The sequence below is a fragment of the Meriones unguiculatus genome, chromosome 6 (genome assembly GCF_030254825.1).
Source record: "Meriones unguiculatus strain TT.TT164.6M chromosome 6, Bangor_MerUng_6.1, whole genome shotgun sequence".
Lineage (NCBI taxonomy): Eukaryota > Metazoa > Chordata > Mammalia > Rodentia > Muridae > Meriones > Meriones unguiculatus.
The window spans coordinates 42,864,583-42,883,348 of NC_083354.1; the positions used below are offsets into that span (position 1 = coordinate 42,864,583).

At 45.6% G+C, this 18,766-nt stretch overlaps 2 protein-coding genes and 1 non-coding gene across 4 annotated transcripts in view; all 3 read right to left on the bottom strand.

The window, feature by feature from the left end:
• Nucleotides 1-5,036: 5,036 nt before the first annotated feature.
• On the bottom strand, nt 5,037-6,082 carry Gpx1 (glutathione peroxidase 1). Its single transcript, XM_021661937.2, has 2 exons — nt 5,798-6,082; nt 5,037-5,605 (listed from the first exon to the last, which is right to left on the bottom strand). The coding sequence occupies exons 1-2, from the start codon at nt 6,041-6,043 to the stop codon at nt 5,246-5,248; spliced, it is 606 nt and encodes a 201-aa protein (XP_021517612.1). The 5' UTR covers nt 6,044-6,082; the 3' UTR covers nt 5,037-5,245.
• Nucleotides 6,083-7,295: 1,213 nt separating this feature from the next.
• Nucleotides 7,296-18,766, bottom strand: part of Rhoa (ras homolog family member A) — a 32,595-nt gene continuing 21,124 nt past the window's right edge. For both annotated transcript variants that reach the window (XM_021662735.2, XM_060385271.1), the window contains 4 exons: nt 16,484-16,641; nt 14,785-14,905; nt 9,842-9,972; nt 7,296-8,531 (listed from right to left, as the gene is read on the bottom strand). In XM_021662735.2, coding sequence (XP_021518410.1) covers nt 8,358-8,531; nt 9,842-9,972; nt 14,785-14,905; nt 16,484-16,639 — 582 coding nt within the window. In that variant the 5' untranslated portion in view covers nt 16,640-16,641 and the 3' untranslated portion in view covers nt 7,296-8,357. The remainder of the gene's footprint in view (nt 8,532-9,841; nt 9,973-14,784; nt 14,906-16,483; nt 16,642-18,766) is intronic.
• Nucleotides 13,452-13,586, bottom strand: LOC132654940 (small nucleolar RNA SNORA31). Its single transcript, XR_009592541.1, has one exon. It is a non-coding gene; the product is annotated as a small nucleolar RNA SNORA31 (small nucleolar RNA).

Sequence of the window (18,766 nt, forward strand, 5' to 3'; positions counted from 1 at the left end):
CCAGAGCCCAGAGAGTGGGACTCCAAGAGAGAACAAGGCCTTCCCTGCTTCCTCCTTGCTGCTCCTGCTTGCTCTTGTGAGACAAGTTGGAGATCTCCTGAAACAAGGATTGGACTGGCTCCAAGGAACCCAATGACCTTAACAAGCAGGAATCAGCTAAGAGAACTATGCTCCCTCTCCCACTAACTCTTTCTTTCACCTACCTGGTGTTGGGAGGGATTGGGGTGAGGTAAGGGAGAAAAAGGTACAAGAAATGTAAATAAAAGAGTTTTTTAAAAGAATGCCAAAAGGGTCTCTATCCACAGGTTGAAAACTGCCTATAGGGTGCTGGGAACCATCCCTGGAGGTCTCTGCAAGAACTGTTAGCTACTGAGCCAGTTCTGCAGCCCATCTTTGTGAAGCCTTAACAAGTTCATTAACTTTGCCTTACTCTGGGCTGTCTTGAAATTGTTCCCTATGTATAGCCAGGGATTCCACTTTACCTCAGAGGAGTAACCCAGAGAGAAAGGGAACATCCCAAGCCCCGTGTTCTTGGGCTGTGTCTCTCCTATAGTGCTGATGAGACCTTGTCTCAAAACAAGGGTGGAAAGATGACCAGAGTAAAGAGTACTTTTGCTTACCCAGAGGACCCTGATTCCCAGCAGGCACCCAGGTCGGACATCTCACAACTGCCTGCAACTACAGCTCCAGAGAATCTGATGCCCCCTTCTGGCCTCCATGGACACCTGCCGAGAGGAGCAGACACACATACATATGAATAAAGAAGTAAATCTTAAAAAGAAAAAAAAAAAAAACAAAACAGAAAAGGTCTTTCATACATTCACAAACCACTCCAGTGGGAGACAGTGTGTGGTAGGAGTCATTAAAGGGTGTAAACCAATGGCTGTAGGAATGCCAGATAAAATTTAAAAAAGGAAGCCTTTGACTTAAGTAGCATTTTGAGTATGGTCCCAAAGGAACTGTTGCAAGGAAGCATAGATATGAAGGAATTTTCCTGAAATATGAAATTCAGGGTCAGGGTGGGGATTGGGCCAAAGAGCTGAGCTCTAAGTATTAAAATAGCTTACAGAGATCTAAAGCCAGAAAGGAAGCTAGCAGGGACCTCTAGCTTAATGACGGCAGCCATGGGAGGTTTGGAGCTAACCGAAAAACGCCTGAGGGTGTTTCACAGCACAGCCGCTTCCAGGACTAGACCCATTAGGAACTAATTACGGCAGCTTTGGGAGAAGAAACAGATTAGCGCTGGGGTGGTGGAAGGAGAACCGTCCAGAGAAGGTAAAGTAGGTCATTTGAGAAGACTGTTTTTGTGTTGTGGTTTTAACTACTTGGCGTAATTCGTAATTCGCTCTCCGAGGGACATCTATCTCAGCGTGGTGGCAGAGGCATTGGGAAGAGTTAAATGTGTGCTTAAACAGCCTTGACCTTAAACAGACCTTGAAGGGGGTGAGGGAATGGAGGGGGCGGAGCCAGGAGTCCGAAAGGTGTTGGCTCTGATCTGCTGCCAAGCTTGGTGACCTTCGTCCATCCTGGGGACTCACCCGGTGGAATGAGCGGGCTGACTCCAAACCGACTGCAGGGAGAACCGTCCTCTGACCTACACACACAAACACACAAAAAATGAATTCATTGAAACGTAATTTAAGGGGAGGAGCGCTGAGGTAAACAGCTCAGCAAGTAAAGGGGCCTTACTGCAAGCCCGATGACCTGAGCTTGATCCGGGAAACCCGCACGGTCGTCTGACCTTCACACGTATAACAAATGAATAAAATGTAACAGAATATAAAGGAAAAAAATAAACAATGTTTCCTGTAATCCTACTGTTGATGAATGGAGGCGGAAGGATCAGGAGTTAGAGGTATGGAGTAAGCTTGAGGCTTACTCTGGGTCTGGGTCACAGGCGATCCTATCTCAACCAAGTAAAAGTATAAAAATAACTGAGTGGAAAACATTGCACCACGTGGTGACTCTGTACTGTATCTGAGACATCACCCCTGATAGTTTCTTCTGTGAAAGTTCTTTGAGGGGGAGGGTCTGGCTTAACTGTTGGGGGCACTTGTTTTGAGGACCTGGGTTTGATTCCTACCACCCACATCAAGGCTCACAACTCCAGTTCCAAGGAATTCCAGAACTGTCTTCTGAGTTCCATGGATAGCAGGCATGCTCATACACATAAAAATAATAAAATATAAATCTCATACATACAAAAAAAAATCTTTTTTGTTTTTCTAGACAGGGTTTTTCTGTGTAGCCTTGGCTATTCTGGACTCGCTTTGTTGACCAGGCTGGCCTCAAACTTACAGAGATCCACCTGCCTTTGCCTCTCTGAGTGCTGGGATTACAGGCATGAGCCACCCTACCCAGCAAGGTATTTTTTGTTTGTTATTATTAGTTACATTTTATTAACTCTGTATCAAGGTCTTTTTAAAATAAAAATAATAAAGTGCTTTGAGAATGTTAGACCTTGGGCTGTGATATCTGATACAAAGCTAAAAGAAAAGGATCAAAAGTTCAAGCGCAGCCTGAACTACAGAGTCAACTCAAGGTCAGCCTGGGCAATTTAATAAGACCCTGTCTCAAAAATGCTGATGATGCCGCCGTTCCCTGAAACAGCACCAAACTTGCTGAAAGCCCTGGCTTCAATCCCCAGTCTGTCTGTCTGTCTGTCTCTCTCTCTCACACACACACACCTAAGATGAATCTGAATGTGGTAATGAGTGCCCACAATGCCAGTTACGGAGGGAGGGGGGCCTAGACAGGGGAATTATCAGGAATTCAAATCCATCCTGAGCTACATAGCTAGCCTGTGCTACAGAATGAGACCCTGTCTCAAAGAACAAAGACAGGAAAGAGGCTGGGGTGTAGCTCAATGGCAGAGTACTTGCCTTGGATGCATAAAGTCCTGGGTTCCGTCTCTGGTACCACAGAACGAGAAAAACATTTTTAAATGTTATGAAAGAAATGCTACGGATTGCAAAACATTACCGTTAATCTTGTTATTTATGGAAAAAGAAAGCCACTGCTGACATTAGCTCAGAACCTACATTAGAAGATGGCAGCTTCCCTCTTCTTTTTTTAGTGGTTTCTTCTACACCATTTATGGTAGTTTGAAGGAAGCAGTGCATGTCCCCAGAACCAACAGAATAGGGGGAACCTAATCTTTATAGAAGTGAAAAAATTGGGGAACTACACTGGGGGAGAAGGAAGTCATGTGATCAAAGGCTAATTGTGCCAGAAGTATATGACTTTGTTCTATCAGTCACTTTAAAACAGCACTTTTGCTAGAATTGTTAAAAATGGAGGTTTTTGTGACCCTAGTTAAGTAACACAGGGCCCTTTGGCTTATCAGAAGGTCTGTGGCCTAATGCTGCTGCAAGTTCCCAGAGCAAACAGTATCCTGCCAAAATGTCAACCGGGGAGAGGCTCTACGTGATTCCTAGTCTCGCTTGTTTGAACTGCTGAATCAGGAGGTTTGCTGGGTACAGGGCAGAGCCAGAGGCAGTTACAGGGTTGAATGGTGTTGTTTTTTTTGTTTGTTTGCTTGTTTCTCAAGTACGCGTGTGCATGTGTATGTGTTGAGAGGAGGTGTTTGACCTCTTGGGAAAATGCTGAAGTGGTAGTGGGCATTATTCTGAGTGTCTCTGAAGAAGACGGGGTTGGAAATTTCCTTTGAGTGAGGCTGCTGCCTGGAGTCTGAGGAGGAACGCTCCCCACCCAGGATCAGTAAGGTTAGGAGCCTAGAACCTCCCGGTCCTGGCAGCCCAAGCATTAACTGAGAGGGAAAAACAGAGGATGAGTCATCACAGCTTGAGGGAAAAGGCTGGAGTCTGCAGAGCCCTGGGTTCCCATCCCTAACTGGAGAAGGGTTCAGCTCAGCACCCCGAGGAGAGGCTTGGAGTGGAAAACCTCTTCAGTCTGGATAGGAGGTCACTGACAAGAGCAGACTTTCTGGGACTGTATGTTTTAAAAAAAAAAAAATTAAGAACATTAGAACATGTTTTTAAAGTTGTTTTGAAAAGTTTCCTTTAATCTCAGCACTTTGGAGGCAGAGGCAGGTGGATCTGTGAGTTCAAGGCCAGCCTAATCTATATCATGTGTTCAGGACAGCCAGGGCTACATAATGAAAACTGTTGTGTGTTTTAAAGTATATGTGTATTTTTGTGTGTACATGTTGGAATAGAGGCGTGTTGGTCCATGTCCATAATTCCAGCACTTAGGAAATGGCCTGGCAGATGGATCGGGAGTTGGAGGATAGACCTGATTCCCACACACACACTTTGGGGCACAGTGGTTTCTCACATGTAATCAGTTGGTGAGGGTAGGAGGCTGCTGTGACAGGACAGCCAGTGCTAAGACCAGGAGACAGAGACAGAATTGCTAGGAGTTGGGGGACACTGTCGGCTATACAGTCTGAGGCGATGGCTCAGTGCTGAGAACTATGTATGTGTGAGGCCCTAGGCTTAGTCCCCCCCTAATAGCGCGCGCGCACGTGTGCACACACACACACACACACTTTTGTTTAGAACCAGAGGATGTGTTTTTTAGTTGGTTCAGGGGTCAGAAGGCCCTTAAAGCCACCAATTAGGGACACATGCCCGGATGGCAATAACCTCTGGTCCACGGTACAGATTGCGTCATACTACCCACAAGCCTCTGGGTTCATGTTCCTAAGACAAAGCAGAACCTGTTTACTGCAGAGTCCCCAGGAGACTGTGATAAACAGTTCCCGCTGTGTCTTTCGATACTAGAGGGGTGGGATCCGAGCAGCAGCAGCTGGTCTTTAAGATATGTCCCAGCCTAGGCCTAAATATGCGGCCCTAACCATTAGGCAGTCAGCCCTTGCCTGCTGCCTTCCTCTTTTTGGAGTAAGGACTCTCTGTAACAGGGACTCAAGCGCCACCCTTAAGCATGTCGTGGGAGAGGGAGAAAGGAAAAGACGAGATGCAGTCAAAAGGGAAGTTTGGACTTGGGGACTAATTTCCTTATCCCCGACAATGAGGTTACCCAAAAAGTGACGTGGACACCGGACACGCATACAGTTCTTTGACATTCAGCTCTTTATTAGCGGCGAAACTGCCTTTGTTTAGGCAGAAAGGCACCGGGAATGGGCAAGACCAGCGCCCATCTGAGGGGATTTTCCTAAAAAAATCAGGTGTTTCTCCATGCAAATTTAGAGGAAACACCATCATGGAAGAACCTCCCCCCAGTGTGCAGCCAGAGACCACCAAGCCCGGGCACCGGGAAGGCCCTAGGGGCCGCCCGGCTGCTGGGACAGCAGCGCTTCTATGTCGGGTTCGATGTTGATGGTGCGGAAGCGGCGGCTGTACCTGCGCACCGGGACACCGTCGCGGCCCACCAGGAACTTCTCGAAGTTCCAGGCAATGTCGTTGCGGCACACCGGGGACCAGATGATGTACTTGGGGTCGGTCATGAGCGCATTGGGGTCGTCGCTGGGCGCCGGCAAGGCCTCCCGCAGGAAGGTGAAGAGCGGGTGCGCCTTCTCACCGTTCACGTCGCACTTCTCAAACAATGTGAAGTTGGGTTCGAACCCACCACCGGGTCGGACATACTTGAGGGTGTTCAAAATCTCTTCGTTCTTGGCATTCTCCTAGGGAAGACAAAGGCGTTTAGGGCCCGGGACTTCACAGAGCGTGGGCCTTCTGACTGGAACCACAGCTGAGTCACCAGGAGGCTGCCCTCCCTGCACCCCCGAGGCCAGGCCTGAATTCCGCGGGCGGCTGTCCCGCCTCGGGGAGCCCGGGGCCCCCGGGGCCCAGCGCCGCCCACCCGCCCGGCACACCTGATGTCCGAACTGGTTGCACGGGAAACCGAGCACCATCAGGCCGCGAGGCCCCAGGCGTCTCTGCAGGTCGTTCATCTCGGTGTAGTCCCGGGTGGTGGTGCCTCAGAGGGAGGCGACATTCTCGATGAGCAGCACCTTGCCCCGCAGGGAGCCCAGGCTCACGGGCTCCCCGCCCGCCAGCGGGCGCGCGGAGAAGGAGAACACGGTGGACTGCGCCGCCGCGGAGAGCCGAGACGCACACATCTTGCAGGAGCGCGATGCAGACTGGCGCGAGTGGCGCCCAGCGCCTCCTTTTAGCCGGAGGCTTGAGGTCACGTGGCCCCCGCTTTTTTCCGGCTCCGCTGCCCGCTCCAGGTCTCAGGGGCCCGCCTTATCCGGCCTCTACCCTCCCCCAGCCTAGAAACGGGCGAGAGGGTGCGGCCCCGCTGAAGCCTGGCGGAGGGAGGCCAGGGCGGGTCTGGTCTAGCCCGGGGAGTGCAGCGCTGGGCTAGGAGCAACCGCTTAGGCTCCCGCCAAGGCCGGGATGCTCCAGCTCTGGCTTACTCAGACGCTTCTTAATTAGTCTAGGGTTGCGCCTACGAAGCTGGCCGCTGGCGATATCAACGGCTGAAGCGGTTCACGAACAGCTCCCTTACACTGTGCAACTTCACCCTCAGAGAACACGTCATAAGGTTATGGGGCTTTAAAAACGTAAAAAGTTTAATTACACGGACTGTGCAATTAAACTGTACTGCGGGGGGAATGCACGTGGAAGTGGCTAGGGCTACTTCTCTCCTTGCACTGTTTGAGAATTTGGGGATTGAACCCAGGCATGGCTGTTACTCACTCAGCACGTTAGGCGTGTGGTGTTCTGTTTCTGTGAGATAAGGTCTCTATAGAGCCCTGGCTGGCCCGGAGCTCAGAGATCTGCCTGTTTCTGCCTCAAGTGCAGTGGGTTTTTGGGTGTGTGTGGAAGGAGGGGGGTACAAGGTAGGGGTTCCTCCAGACAAGGTTTCTTCTCCTTGTAGCCCTGGCTGTCCTGGAACTTGCTCTGGTAGACCAGGATGGCTAGAACTCAAGAGATAGTCCAGTCTCTACTTCCTGAGTGCTGGGCCAATGGAGAGCCCCACCCATGCCCGGCCCTGTGCTGTGGTTTTCACAGCACTGCAGACAGCCTTGTCAAAGGCTAGAACACCGTATAACAAGAAGGGATTCAGAGGACCAGGCCAGCCCTTCTCAGGACCCTGAACCAGTGAACTCTCTCTGTGGCTCTAGCTCCCCTTAGTCTCACTACAGGGCGTTCCACTCCACTTTTTAGATTTGAATGTGTCACAGGATAATTACTTGCATGTTCTTGGGAGGAGCCAGGTTAGTGTAGAGGAGCATGGGAGGGGGAGGAGCTGGTACCATCCGAAAAGGAACCTCTCCACGGAGGGATTAGTCATCGTGGCTAAGTCTTTCCATGTCCCAGCCCCTAGCCCTATTGGAAGCAAAACACACACCAGGATACAGGAAGTTTAGAAAACTGCCTTTATTCTATTAGTTGGAAAAATTAACTGGTACAGAAAAAAAGTTTAGTCAGCTGGAGAGAAGAGAAAACCCCCCTTGCCACCCACAAGAACTGGTGGCTCCTCTGGGAGGCAGCTTGGATACAGTGTGGAGAAAGGAGCACTGTGACTTAGAGCCAGACCCTGCAGTCCAGGTGAGAAAGGCTATGCCACCTCCAAGGTCTACCTGCCTCAGGCGTGAAACCAAATTCCTATTTACTTAGTCCAGTCTGGAAAGGGGTACTGGGATACATAGGGGAAATATGGCCATATTTTATCAGAGAAAGTGACAAAATGGGAATTTTAAAAATGAATTTTCCATCTGACTTTATTTCCAAATACACTTTCTTTAAAAAAAAAAAAAAAAAGCAATACACTTTCTGTGGGAATGACAAATATCGTATTAGGAAATCCAATTATACAAAAAATACTACATCTAGTCTGGGGTAGATATATTTATTTTTGGTAACATACATTAAGTGGCACTAATTACACAGTAACTATAAGGTAACTAACATGAGACCACAGAACTGTAACTCTCTGCCACAGCTGTGTGGACTTGGGGCTTTATGGCTGAGCAAGTTTTCAAAAAACTGGCTGCCCACCCCAGAGCTCTGCCAACGTAATCTGTTAAGGAGTAAACTCTGAAGTGACTCACCAGAGTGCCTTGCAGCTGACAGATGATAGGTAGGGCATGTTAGTTATAAAGTAGTTACAGCCTAATTCACAAAAGTTACCAACTGTTTCTCTTTCTAGAAAGAAGCAAGAAGTCAAGAGATTCGTTGAATTAGCGCCTGGTGTCAGGTGGAGTGCAGAGAGGGCTGTTAGAGCGGTGTCAGAAAAGACCCTGGCTGGTCGGACAGGTTGGACATCATTAATAATCATGGTTGGCTTCTAAATACTGGTAGCAAGATGACTTTTGATTTGTAATCTTAGGTAAATTATAGATAAATGAAAAGGCCAGTAATCATACACTAAGATTAATAAACAGCACTTCAAATTAACCGCATGAGGCTGCGCTTCACAAGGCTTCACAAGATGAGGCACCCAGACTTTTTCTTCCCACGTCTGGCTTGCAGAGCAGCTCTCGTGGCCATCTCAAAAACCTCCCTCACTCCATCTTTGGTCTTTGCTGAACACTCCATGTACCCAAAAGCGCCAATCCTGTTTGCCATATCTCTGCCTTCTTCAGGTTTTACTGGCTCCTAGTAAAGAGAGAAGAGTACTTCAGCTAAGTCTTACTTTTTCTTTTTTTTCTGGTTTTTCAAGACAGAATTTTTCTCTTTGTGCAGCCCTCGATGTCCTGGATCTCACGCTGCAGACCAGGCTGGCTTTGAACTCAGAGATCTGCCTGCTTCTGCCTCCCGAGCATGGGATTAAAGTTGTGAGCCACCATCACCCAGCCTAAATCTCCTCACTTCAAGATTTCTCTTTCAGCTGCTTTGTTTGGGCTAGGCCCGATACGTTCCTGAGGACGACCACACGGTGGTTCTCGGGCCTCAACCTCGTAACCTGCTGGGACTGCAGGTACATGCCACCACTCTTGACTTAAACCAACCCAGATTTAAGCTCTTTTCTGAAATTCTCAGACTGTCTATTAAACCTATTGTCTTTGTACACAGAGAGAAAAGGTCAGACAAACTCTGGAAGATAAGGAAGGAATCCGGGGCAAGCTGTTTGGTTCTGCAGCTTTTTTTGTTGTAATGGTGCTGGTGATTAAACCCACAACCTCAGTGGTGCTCAGCAAGCCACTGAGCTATATTCCCAGTCCAAGAAGAGTTTGTTGAGTACAGTGCAAGGGAGCAGCAGGTTAGGTAAGAAGAGTACTCTGCCTCTATCTAGGTTCACAGAGGAAAATAAGCTGTTCACTATTGCCTGTCAACGGCAACAGTGCCAGTTGCTGACACCGAGGGACACCTGGGCTTCTCTGGGTTAAAGACCTTATACTCCTCCTCCACTGGAGAAGGCCTGACATTAGAGCACCTGGTATCTCAAAGGTCAAAGTTTATTTATTAAAGGAATTTGCACCTTCTGTCTAGACTAATGACCACCTTTAAGATTTCCCAACCCTGTACCTGCTGGAGAGGAAAATCTCTGCATCTGAAACAGTAACTACTGCTGGGATGGTTTCTCTCCGGGTGGCATCCTTATGAGCAAGGCTAACTCCTAAGACACAGCCCATCTCAGAGAATAAGAAGCCTCTCCCTCCGTCAGACCCAGCCAAGAAATGGCAGGTGAGCAGAGAAGGACTGACTTCAAGGATTCTAAACAATAAGGTTTGTGAGGGTTTCTTCTGGGAGACAAAGTTTAAGACTACTACAAGGACGCTAGGTATGGTGGTTCATGCCTTTAATCTCAACACTCTTCAAAATCTCTTTGATTTTGGAGCCAGCCTAATCAAGGCTATATAGTAAGATCCTGCCTTAAGCCACCCTGTCCCCATGTGCACAGGCACACCTATGTGTCTGTGTGTGTGTAAAACAGAGCTCTAGCTCCCCCTGCCCCCATACCATACCTGCTTCATTTTGGCTAACTCCCGCCTTGTGTGCTCATCATTCCGAAGATCCTTCTTGTTCCCAACCAGGATGATGGGCACATTTGGACAGAAATGCTTAACTTCTGGAGTCCATTTTTCTGGGATGTTTTCTAAAAAAAAAAAAAATACAGAATTTGAGGACATATTATATAATCCCATTTTGAAGAACTCTAAAAAAGCTAGTTAACTGCTTTTCCTCTGTTGTTTCAAACGCACATTGGGGGCAGCAAAATGACTCAGCAGGTAAAGGGCTTGCCACTAAGTTTGATCCCTCGGACCCACATGGCAAACGAGAACTGTTTCCTGCTTATTGTCTTCTAACCTTCATGTGTGAAATGCATGTACATGCACGTACACACGCACGAACGCACATGTGAGGGCAAGAGTGTGCACACACACACACCCTGTAAAAACCATTTGGGGTCCCATATAATAAAAATACTCCATTAATTTCAAAATTTAAAAAAAAAATTGCAAAATCAGATGGGAAGTGGCAGTGTACACCTATAATCCCAGTGTTTAGGAGGCAGAGGCAGGAGAATCTCTGAGTTTGAGGCTAGCCCGGTCTACAGAGCGAGTTCTAGGGCAGCCAGGGCCACACAAAGAAATCCCGTCTCCAAAACAAAACAAAGAAAAAGCAAACTCTAACTTCCACTCTACAAACGTTAAACAGCACCAGCCTCTATCGGCCCCCTCACCCAGTGCCGAGGTTCTCGGGTGGGAATCTAGTAAGAGCTTTGGACTCTGTCCCACAGAGAATAGCTCACAATTGGTCTGGCCATGTTCTCTTTCTAGGCTGCTTTCTTGGTTCCACAGCATAATCTCTCTCTTGCCCAAAGCTTCCAAAACCTCTTGATTTGTGTGTCTGTGTGTAAGAGAGACATTCTCATCGCCTAGGCTTGTCTCAAACTGCCGATCCTCCTGATTCTGGAGACTACCCAAGCGATAGCTAGGATCAGGAGCATGCCCACTACATCTCACCGGTCTGTTTTTTGGGCAGTGTCCTTGTTCTTTACTTCAAGATGGTCTTAGACTCAAAAGTGTCTGTACCAAGTTCCAGTTCTGTGCTACTAACACGACTCCACGTTACTCTCACTTTATTAGCATGTAAGAATTCTGCAATGGGCATTATAATATAGAACGGGAACTTTTATATGTAGCCCAAGTTGGCCTTATACTCACAGCAATCCTCCTGTCTCAGCCTCATAAGCTTGTTACTTTTGTTTTCCTTTTTGAAATAAGGCCTTAGTATGTAACTCTGGCTGTCCTAGAAAAACTATGTAACCTGACCAAAACCTCAGAGATCCCTCTGCCTCTACCTCCAAGTGCTAAGCTTACAGATGTGCACCACCACACAATGTTTTGTTCATTATACTTAAGAAAAAAAATTGTGTGAGTGTTTTGCCTGCAATTATGAGCACTACATAAACGCCTATGGGTATGAGCCATATGTGGGTGGTGGGCACCAAACCCAGGTCCTGTTATCACCCAGCCATCTTTCCAGCCCACATAACTTTCTAATATAGCACACTGCTGTGGCCCACCTCCATAAATATTATCTGTAATGCTTTGTTCCTGTTGCTTCTTTATTTACTACCCACTCTAGCCTTTCTGCTTCCTCTTACCTAGAAAATTCTATTAGTAGTTGGCTCATTAATAGTTTGCTGAGTATATGAAATCACACCATTTGCACTCCTACCCTGCCTCTAGAATTGGGACATAGCTTCCAAATGAATCCTGTATCTCTTTTTTTATGCATCCATTCTTTTTATTCTAATTATTTGTTGATTGGTTGATTGATTGATTTTTGAGGCAGGGTTTCTCAGTGCAGTCAAAGCTGTCCTGGACTCACAGGCTGCCTTGAACTCACGAGATCCACCTGCTTCTGCCTCCTGAGTGCTGGGATTAAAGGTGTGCACTACCATGCTCAGCCATTGATTAGCTATTTATTTCGAGGCAGGGTCTCTCTACATAGCCCTGGCACTCACTATGTCGACCAGGCTGGCCTTAAACTCAACAGAGATCCACCTGCCTTTGCCTTTCATGCAGGGCACTCAGGGAGTTAGTGAGACATGCTTCTCAGTTCTCTTGTTTTTGAGTCTTGTTAGATAGTTATAGCAAAAGCTGGCCTGGCTTACTGTGTAGCCAGAGTGGAGTCACACCACCAGCAATCTTCCTGCCTCTGCTTTCCCACATGCTGAGATTATAGATGTGTGCCACCGTGCCCAGCTAGCTAAAGTCTTTAAAGCTTTACCAAAATCAGAACAAAATCAACCGCTGTCATATTTCTGTGGACAGCACATTTGTAGGTCAGGTGCTGACATGTATAATCCTCAATCACTATGCTGGAGACAGGCTCTCACTGAACTGGAGCTCACCAACTGGGCTAGTCGGTAAGCTTGAGGGATTCACCTGTCTCCATCTTCCCAGCTGGGATTGTGCTGTCTGGCTCGGCTTTTAACATGGGTGCTGGGGGCTCAAATTCAGATCCTCATATTTGTACACCAAGTAGTTTACTGACTGAACTCTCTCCAGTCCTATGGATGCTTAATATGAGTAGATGGGTTTGTTTTTTTTAATTTTTTATTTATTACATATACAGTATTCTGCCTGTATGCCAAAAGAGGGCACCAGACCTCATTATAGATGGTTGTGAGCCACCATGTGGTTGCTGAGAATTGAACTCGTGATCTCTGGAAGGGCAGTCAGTGCTCTTAACTGTTGGGCCATCTCTCCAGCCCGAGTAGATGAGTTTAAACATAGCAATAAAGACTAAAATATTTCTTTTACAGAAGTTTGCTATTGCATGGCATTTATAAGGCTTTGAGTTTAATTCATTCATTCATTCACTCACTCACTCATTATTTATTTATTTATTTATTTATTTTTGGTTTTTCGAGGCAGGGTATCTCTGTGTAACAGCCCTGGATGTCCTGGAATCACTCTGTAGACCAGACAAGACTAGTCGGGAACTCAGAGGTATGCCTGCCTCTGCCTCCCAAATGCTGAGATTAAAGGCATGTGCCACCACTGCCTAGCCCTGGCCCAAGTTCAATTCTTAGCATCATTGAAGTTTTCTAACCCTAGGACCTCTCTACAATGTATACTCCAGATCAACTGCTAATAAGACAGAGGTTCCAAGAAGCAATCTTGATTGTCACAAGTCAGGCAGCAATGGTGCTGAAATGTGCACAAAGATTTCAGCGTTTCAAGACAGAGATGTTCAGTGGTAGAACATGTTCAAAACTAAAAGAAGATCCACAGTTTTTTTCTTGAAACATCTTAAGGACCCCAGACTGGCCTCAGACCTACTATGTGGACGGGAGTAACCCTGAACTACTTGGCCTTCCTTGCTTCCACTTCCAGCTCAGGACATTAATGTAACTAGGCAAGCTGTCAACCGCAGGCTTTCACCCTAGGTCCGAGGCTGCTTTTTAAACTAGCTGTCACCTTCAAGGTGTAATCATCCAGATGGAACAGGGGATATTTCCCAACAATTTTTTCTATAAAGTAGAATTTTAGGTTTTGCTTTAACAGGCTCTTGGCTGTTCACAAGATTATTACTGAAGTGAATAAATCTTTCATTTTTCTCTGTATTCCTTTATTCAATCTTGGCTGCCACAATAAGACAGACAGAAAGCGCAAGGAAACTTTTTTCTTGCATCTGTAGTAGAAACCTTAGAAGCAGACTGTTAACTGCTTCAGGTCTGTCAAATAGATGCACAAACTTCCATGAGATTGAACAGGTTACCCACCACACAAACTCAAGGCCAAGTCCAGCTTTGGGGTGACATTAGCTTTTTCTTTTCAATTTTTTGATAAAGGATCTTACCATGTAGATCAGAAGTTACTATATAGACCAGGCTGGCCTCAAACTTGCTACAATCCTTCTGCCTCAGCCTCCCACAGGATTAAAGGTGTTCCCAGCCCCACACAGTTAATCTTGACTTAATTTTTTTTTAAATAATTCATTTATTTTACTATTTTCTATACATTGGTGTTTTGCCTGTATGTGTAAGGGAGTGAGTCAGATCCCCTGGAACAGGAGTTGGGACAGTTGGGAAGTGCCATGTGGCTGCTGGGAATTGAACCCAGGTCCTCTGGAAGAGCACCCAGTGCTGAGCCATCTCTCCAGCCCGTTTGTTTTTCTAGACAAGCTTTCTTTGTGTAGCTTTGGCAGTCCTGGAACTCACTCTGCAGATCAGGCTGGCCTCAAACTCACAGAGATCCTCCTGCCTCTGCTTCCCAAGTGCTGGAATCCCTGCCCAGCTGGCAGAGCACTTCTAAGCATATGGGAGGCCCTCAGATTTAACTCTACCAGTGTGAGTGAAAACACTTCAAATCTATCACATTTACTAGTGTATGTACGTGGACAAACATTTGCTATGGTACATCTGAAGCAGTCAGAGAACAGCTTGCAAGAGTTACTTCTCTCTTGTCATGTAGGTCCTGAGGACCAAATTCAGGTCATCAGGCTTGGTGACAGATGCCTTTACCTGTTCCATCTCAGTAGGACCCACTATGTGAATATTTTAAAGAATTAACACCACCCCCAACACACACAAGTCATAAGAGATCTAGAATGAAATAATCCACAAGCCCATGCTCTAATCTCAAGGTTCCAGAACTTGGAGTACCAGGATTCATTTCTGTTTTTTGAGACAGGGTTTCTCTGTGTAACAGCCCTGGCTGTCCTGAACTATCTCTTTAGACCAGGCTGTCTTCAAACTCACAGAGATCTGCCTGCCTCTGCTTCCCAGGTACTGGGATTAAAGGTGTATACCATTATCACCCAGCATGATTGATTCACTTTCTGAAAGAATGTATCTGTTTCTGAACCACTTGATACCAGAAAGAAACCAAGAAACTAGGTGTTTTCCCACCTAAATAGTAACCACCAACCAGCCAGCAGGGTCACTCACCTAAACTATCAGGGCTGTCAATGGAGAAACACATCAGTATAACATCAGTGTCTGGATAGGAGAGAGGCCTCAAGCGATCATAATCTTCCTGCCCAGCTGTGTCCCACAAAGCCAACTCTACCTGTGACAGGAGAGAACCACAGAAGGGCAATGTGAATATTATCCCCACTTTTCAAAAAAGCATCACTTGTTACATACATTCAAAGAGCAGACCATCCAAACTAGTAAAAGCAGCTGATAATCTTAATGACAATCAAATCCAAACACAGGGTGTTTAAAAGTTTTATCACAATAGCAAATTTATAAACAGAACAAAGTCTGTAATTAAAAATGTCAGTTAATAGAACATTGTAGTTTATAAAATCTACACAAAAAACTAAGGACAAAAAGCACAGCACCTAGTTAGCAACTCCAAACGGTCAGCTCTGAAAACACACACAAAAGTTAACATCATACACTGAACAGGCTGCACCTATGTATTTAGAAACACACACACACACACACACACACACACACACACACACACGAAGAGATCATGAATTTGAAGAGCAAAAAGGGGTATCTGGGAGGGTTTAGAGCAGTGGTTCTCAATGTGTAACTTGCAACCCTTTTAGGGGTCAAATAACCCTTTCATAGGGATCACAGGTCAGATATCCTCCATATCAAATATTTGCATTACATTTCTTGAATAGTAGCACAATTATAGTTATGAAAAACAAAAATAATTTTATGGTTGGGGGCCACCACAACTCAGGAAACTATATTAAAGGGTTGCAGCATTAGTAAGCTTGAGAAACACTGGTTTAGAAGGAGAGAAGGGAAGAAAAAAGAATGTAACAATTTCAAAAAAAATAAAGGAAGTCATTTTTACGAAAGTGTTTATTCTATTAATATGATGTGAAAGAAAAGGGACACCCAAGAAATAAAGTCAAACTTTGAGTAAAAGACTAAGTAACTTTTCTCCTTCAGTGGCAAACAGTGCCTGTGGATAACCCTTTCATATCACTCTCCCTTAGTTCACAGGCCTATTCCTGAATGGTTCTTCCTGAATAGGACTTTCTTAGCTTTTCTCATATTCAAGAATAAAAAAGGATATTCAGCACAAAAAAAATGCCATTACTAAAAGTGCTACTTTTTTCTTTTTTAAGACATAGTTTCACGAAACTAGGTTGGCTCCTCCTGTTAAGTGCTAGAAGAGAATCTAGGGTCTCATGAGTACTAGACAAAAAAACTCTACCAACTGAGCTACATTCTCAGTCTTGACAATAAATTTCCTATGGGCAAGATCCTGGTTGATCAAAAATATCCAGGCTCAAATAATATGTCAAGAGGAGGGGCTGGAGAGATGGTCCAGCAGTTAAGAGTCCTGGTTGCTGTTCCAGAGGACCGGGACCCATGTAGTAAGCTGTGGAAAGAAAACCCTGAACACATGAGACCCTGTTTCAGAAATAAACAAGATGGAACCCAGAAAATCATGAATTCAAGGCTAGCCTTGTTTCCACAGTAATAAAGAAATAATTTTGAGCTGTCTCAACATTCAACTACCAATCAATCAACTCAAATCCCAAAAGAAATGTGACAGGGGAAAATGGATTTCTGTTCCTAACATTTTTGTTACACTATGTACAGAAAAAGCCTACTTCACTTAAACAGGGCCGTAACACACAATGGCATCAGCTATTATGGAACTTGTACTCACCTGCTTTCCATCCACTTCAATATCTGCCACATAGTTTTCAAACACCGTGGGCACATAAACCTCTGGGAATTGGTCCTTGCTGAAGACTATGAGTAAGCAGGTCTTACCACAAGCTCCATCACCAACAATGACCAGTTTCTTCCTGATGGCAGCCATCACTTAAACATAAAACAAAAGGTATTATCTAGAATGTGTAAGAACCGGAAGCAGCCTCAGACCATGACACATTTGAGTAGCCATGGGGGCAGGGTGGGGCATTATTAGTGCTCCCAAATTAAAAATTCTAGAACAATGTTCTATTTGGCACCCAAAAGCTATACACCAAAAACTAAAAGAATAACAGTCATCCCCATAAGATAAATGAAACAGAGATTTGTTCTTGCCACTTCTATCTAGAGCCACAGGGGCTGAGGCAGTAGGATTACTGTGAATGGGGACTGGACTACAATATGAGATTCTGTCTCAAACAAACACAAATGATCAGAATGGATAATGTAATCATGTAAGATATAGGCTGGGCATGGTAGCAGTAGATCTATAGGAGTTTGAGGCCAGTCTGGTGGACGGAGTAAGTAAGTAAGTATGCAAGTCAGTCAGTCATGAAGCCCAGCACTTGGGAAGGAGAGGCAGGTGAATCTCTGAGTTCAAGGCCAGCTTGGTTTACATAGTAAGTTCCAGAAGAGACAGAGCTCCACTGTGAGACCCTATTTCAAACCAAAACCAAAACAATAAATAATGTAATCAGTCAAGGGGCTGGTTCAATAAAGCACTTGCTGCTTAAGCATAAGGATCTAAACTCAGATCACCTGCATAGAAAGTCTGTCAAAAGATAGCAACTGTAGCCTTGGCTATTCTGGACTCTCTTTGTAGACCAGGCTGACCTAGAACTCACAGTGATCCGCCTGCCTCTGTCTCTAGGATTACAGGAGTGTGCACTGCACCTGGCTTCTGACAGATTTTTACAGTAGTACTGTCATATGGGAAATAAACTGTTCCTGCCATGGTGGTGCACACCTTTAATCCCAGCACACTGGTACAAGTCTGTGAGTTCAAGGCCAGCCTGGTCTACACAGGGTGTTCTAGTACAACCAGGGCTCTGTAGAGAGACCCTGTCTGAAAGAAACAAGTAAGTTACAGGGAGATATTCTCTAAGTTAATGATTGATTGATTGATTGATTGATAAAGTGAAAAAGGGGCTGGAGAGACTCTTCAGTGGTTAAGAGCACTTGATGCTCTTGCAGAGGTCCCAGGTTCAATTCCCAGCATCCACACAATCCCTTATAACCAACCATCTATAACACCAGTCCCTCTTCTGACCTTGAGTACCTGACATACATATGGTACACATAAATGTGTCATGAGTTATAATTCACTGGTGCAAAGTACATGTTTAGTATGCATATGGCCCAGAGCTCCCAGTACTAGAATTAAGGCAAAACAACAAAAAAATTGGTATAGGTTTAGAAAGGTTAGAAAGCATATTTTGTGGATGGTATTTTTCAAATCTAAAGGGGAGAGAAGCTGTGTTATAAATCTCGTAGACCATCTCTAAGGGCAAAGACAGAAGAAGCTTCAAGGAAATAAAATCTCTTCAGTAGTATGTCTGTAAAGGAATATCACCGAGATATACTGAGCATGTGACACACAGCCAAGGCAAAGTAGTAGTTCACACTGAAATCCTTTTTGTTGTTTTGTGACAGGTTGTTGCAACCTTAGCTTTCTGGTTCACACAGGTGTGCTCATGTGTGCAGACACACATCTCTGAAAATGCATGCGCATATTAGAGTACAACCTCAATTATCATTTCCCAGGCACTGTCCACTCTTTTAAAGTCAGGATCTCTCACTGAGTTGGAACACACCAAGCAGGCTTGTCTCCTACATTAATGTTTAGTGTGCCTCAGGGATCTTCCTGTCTCCACAGTTCTAGTGCTGGGATCACACAGGGTTTTGTTGCTGTTGTTCTGTTTTTGTTATTTGTCAGTTTTTTTAGACAGGGTTTCTCTGTATAGCATTGGCTGTCCCAGAACTTGTTCTGCAAACCAAACTGACCTCAAAACTCAGGTCTACTTGCCTCTGCACTCAAGTGGCTTTTTCTTTTGGTTTTTCAAGTCAGGGTTTTTCTGGGTTGGGTTGCCTCGGCTGTCCTAGAACTCACTCTGTAGACCAGGCTGGCCTTGAACTTAGAGATCTGCCTACCCCTGCCTCCCTGATTGCTGAGATTTAAGGCTTGTGCCACCACTACCTGGGACCATCTGGCATTTTTAATGTGTGTTCTGGAGAG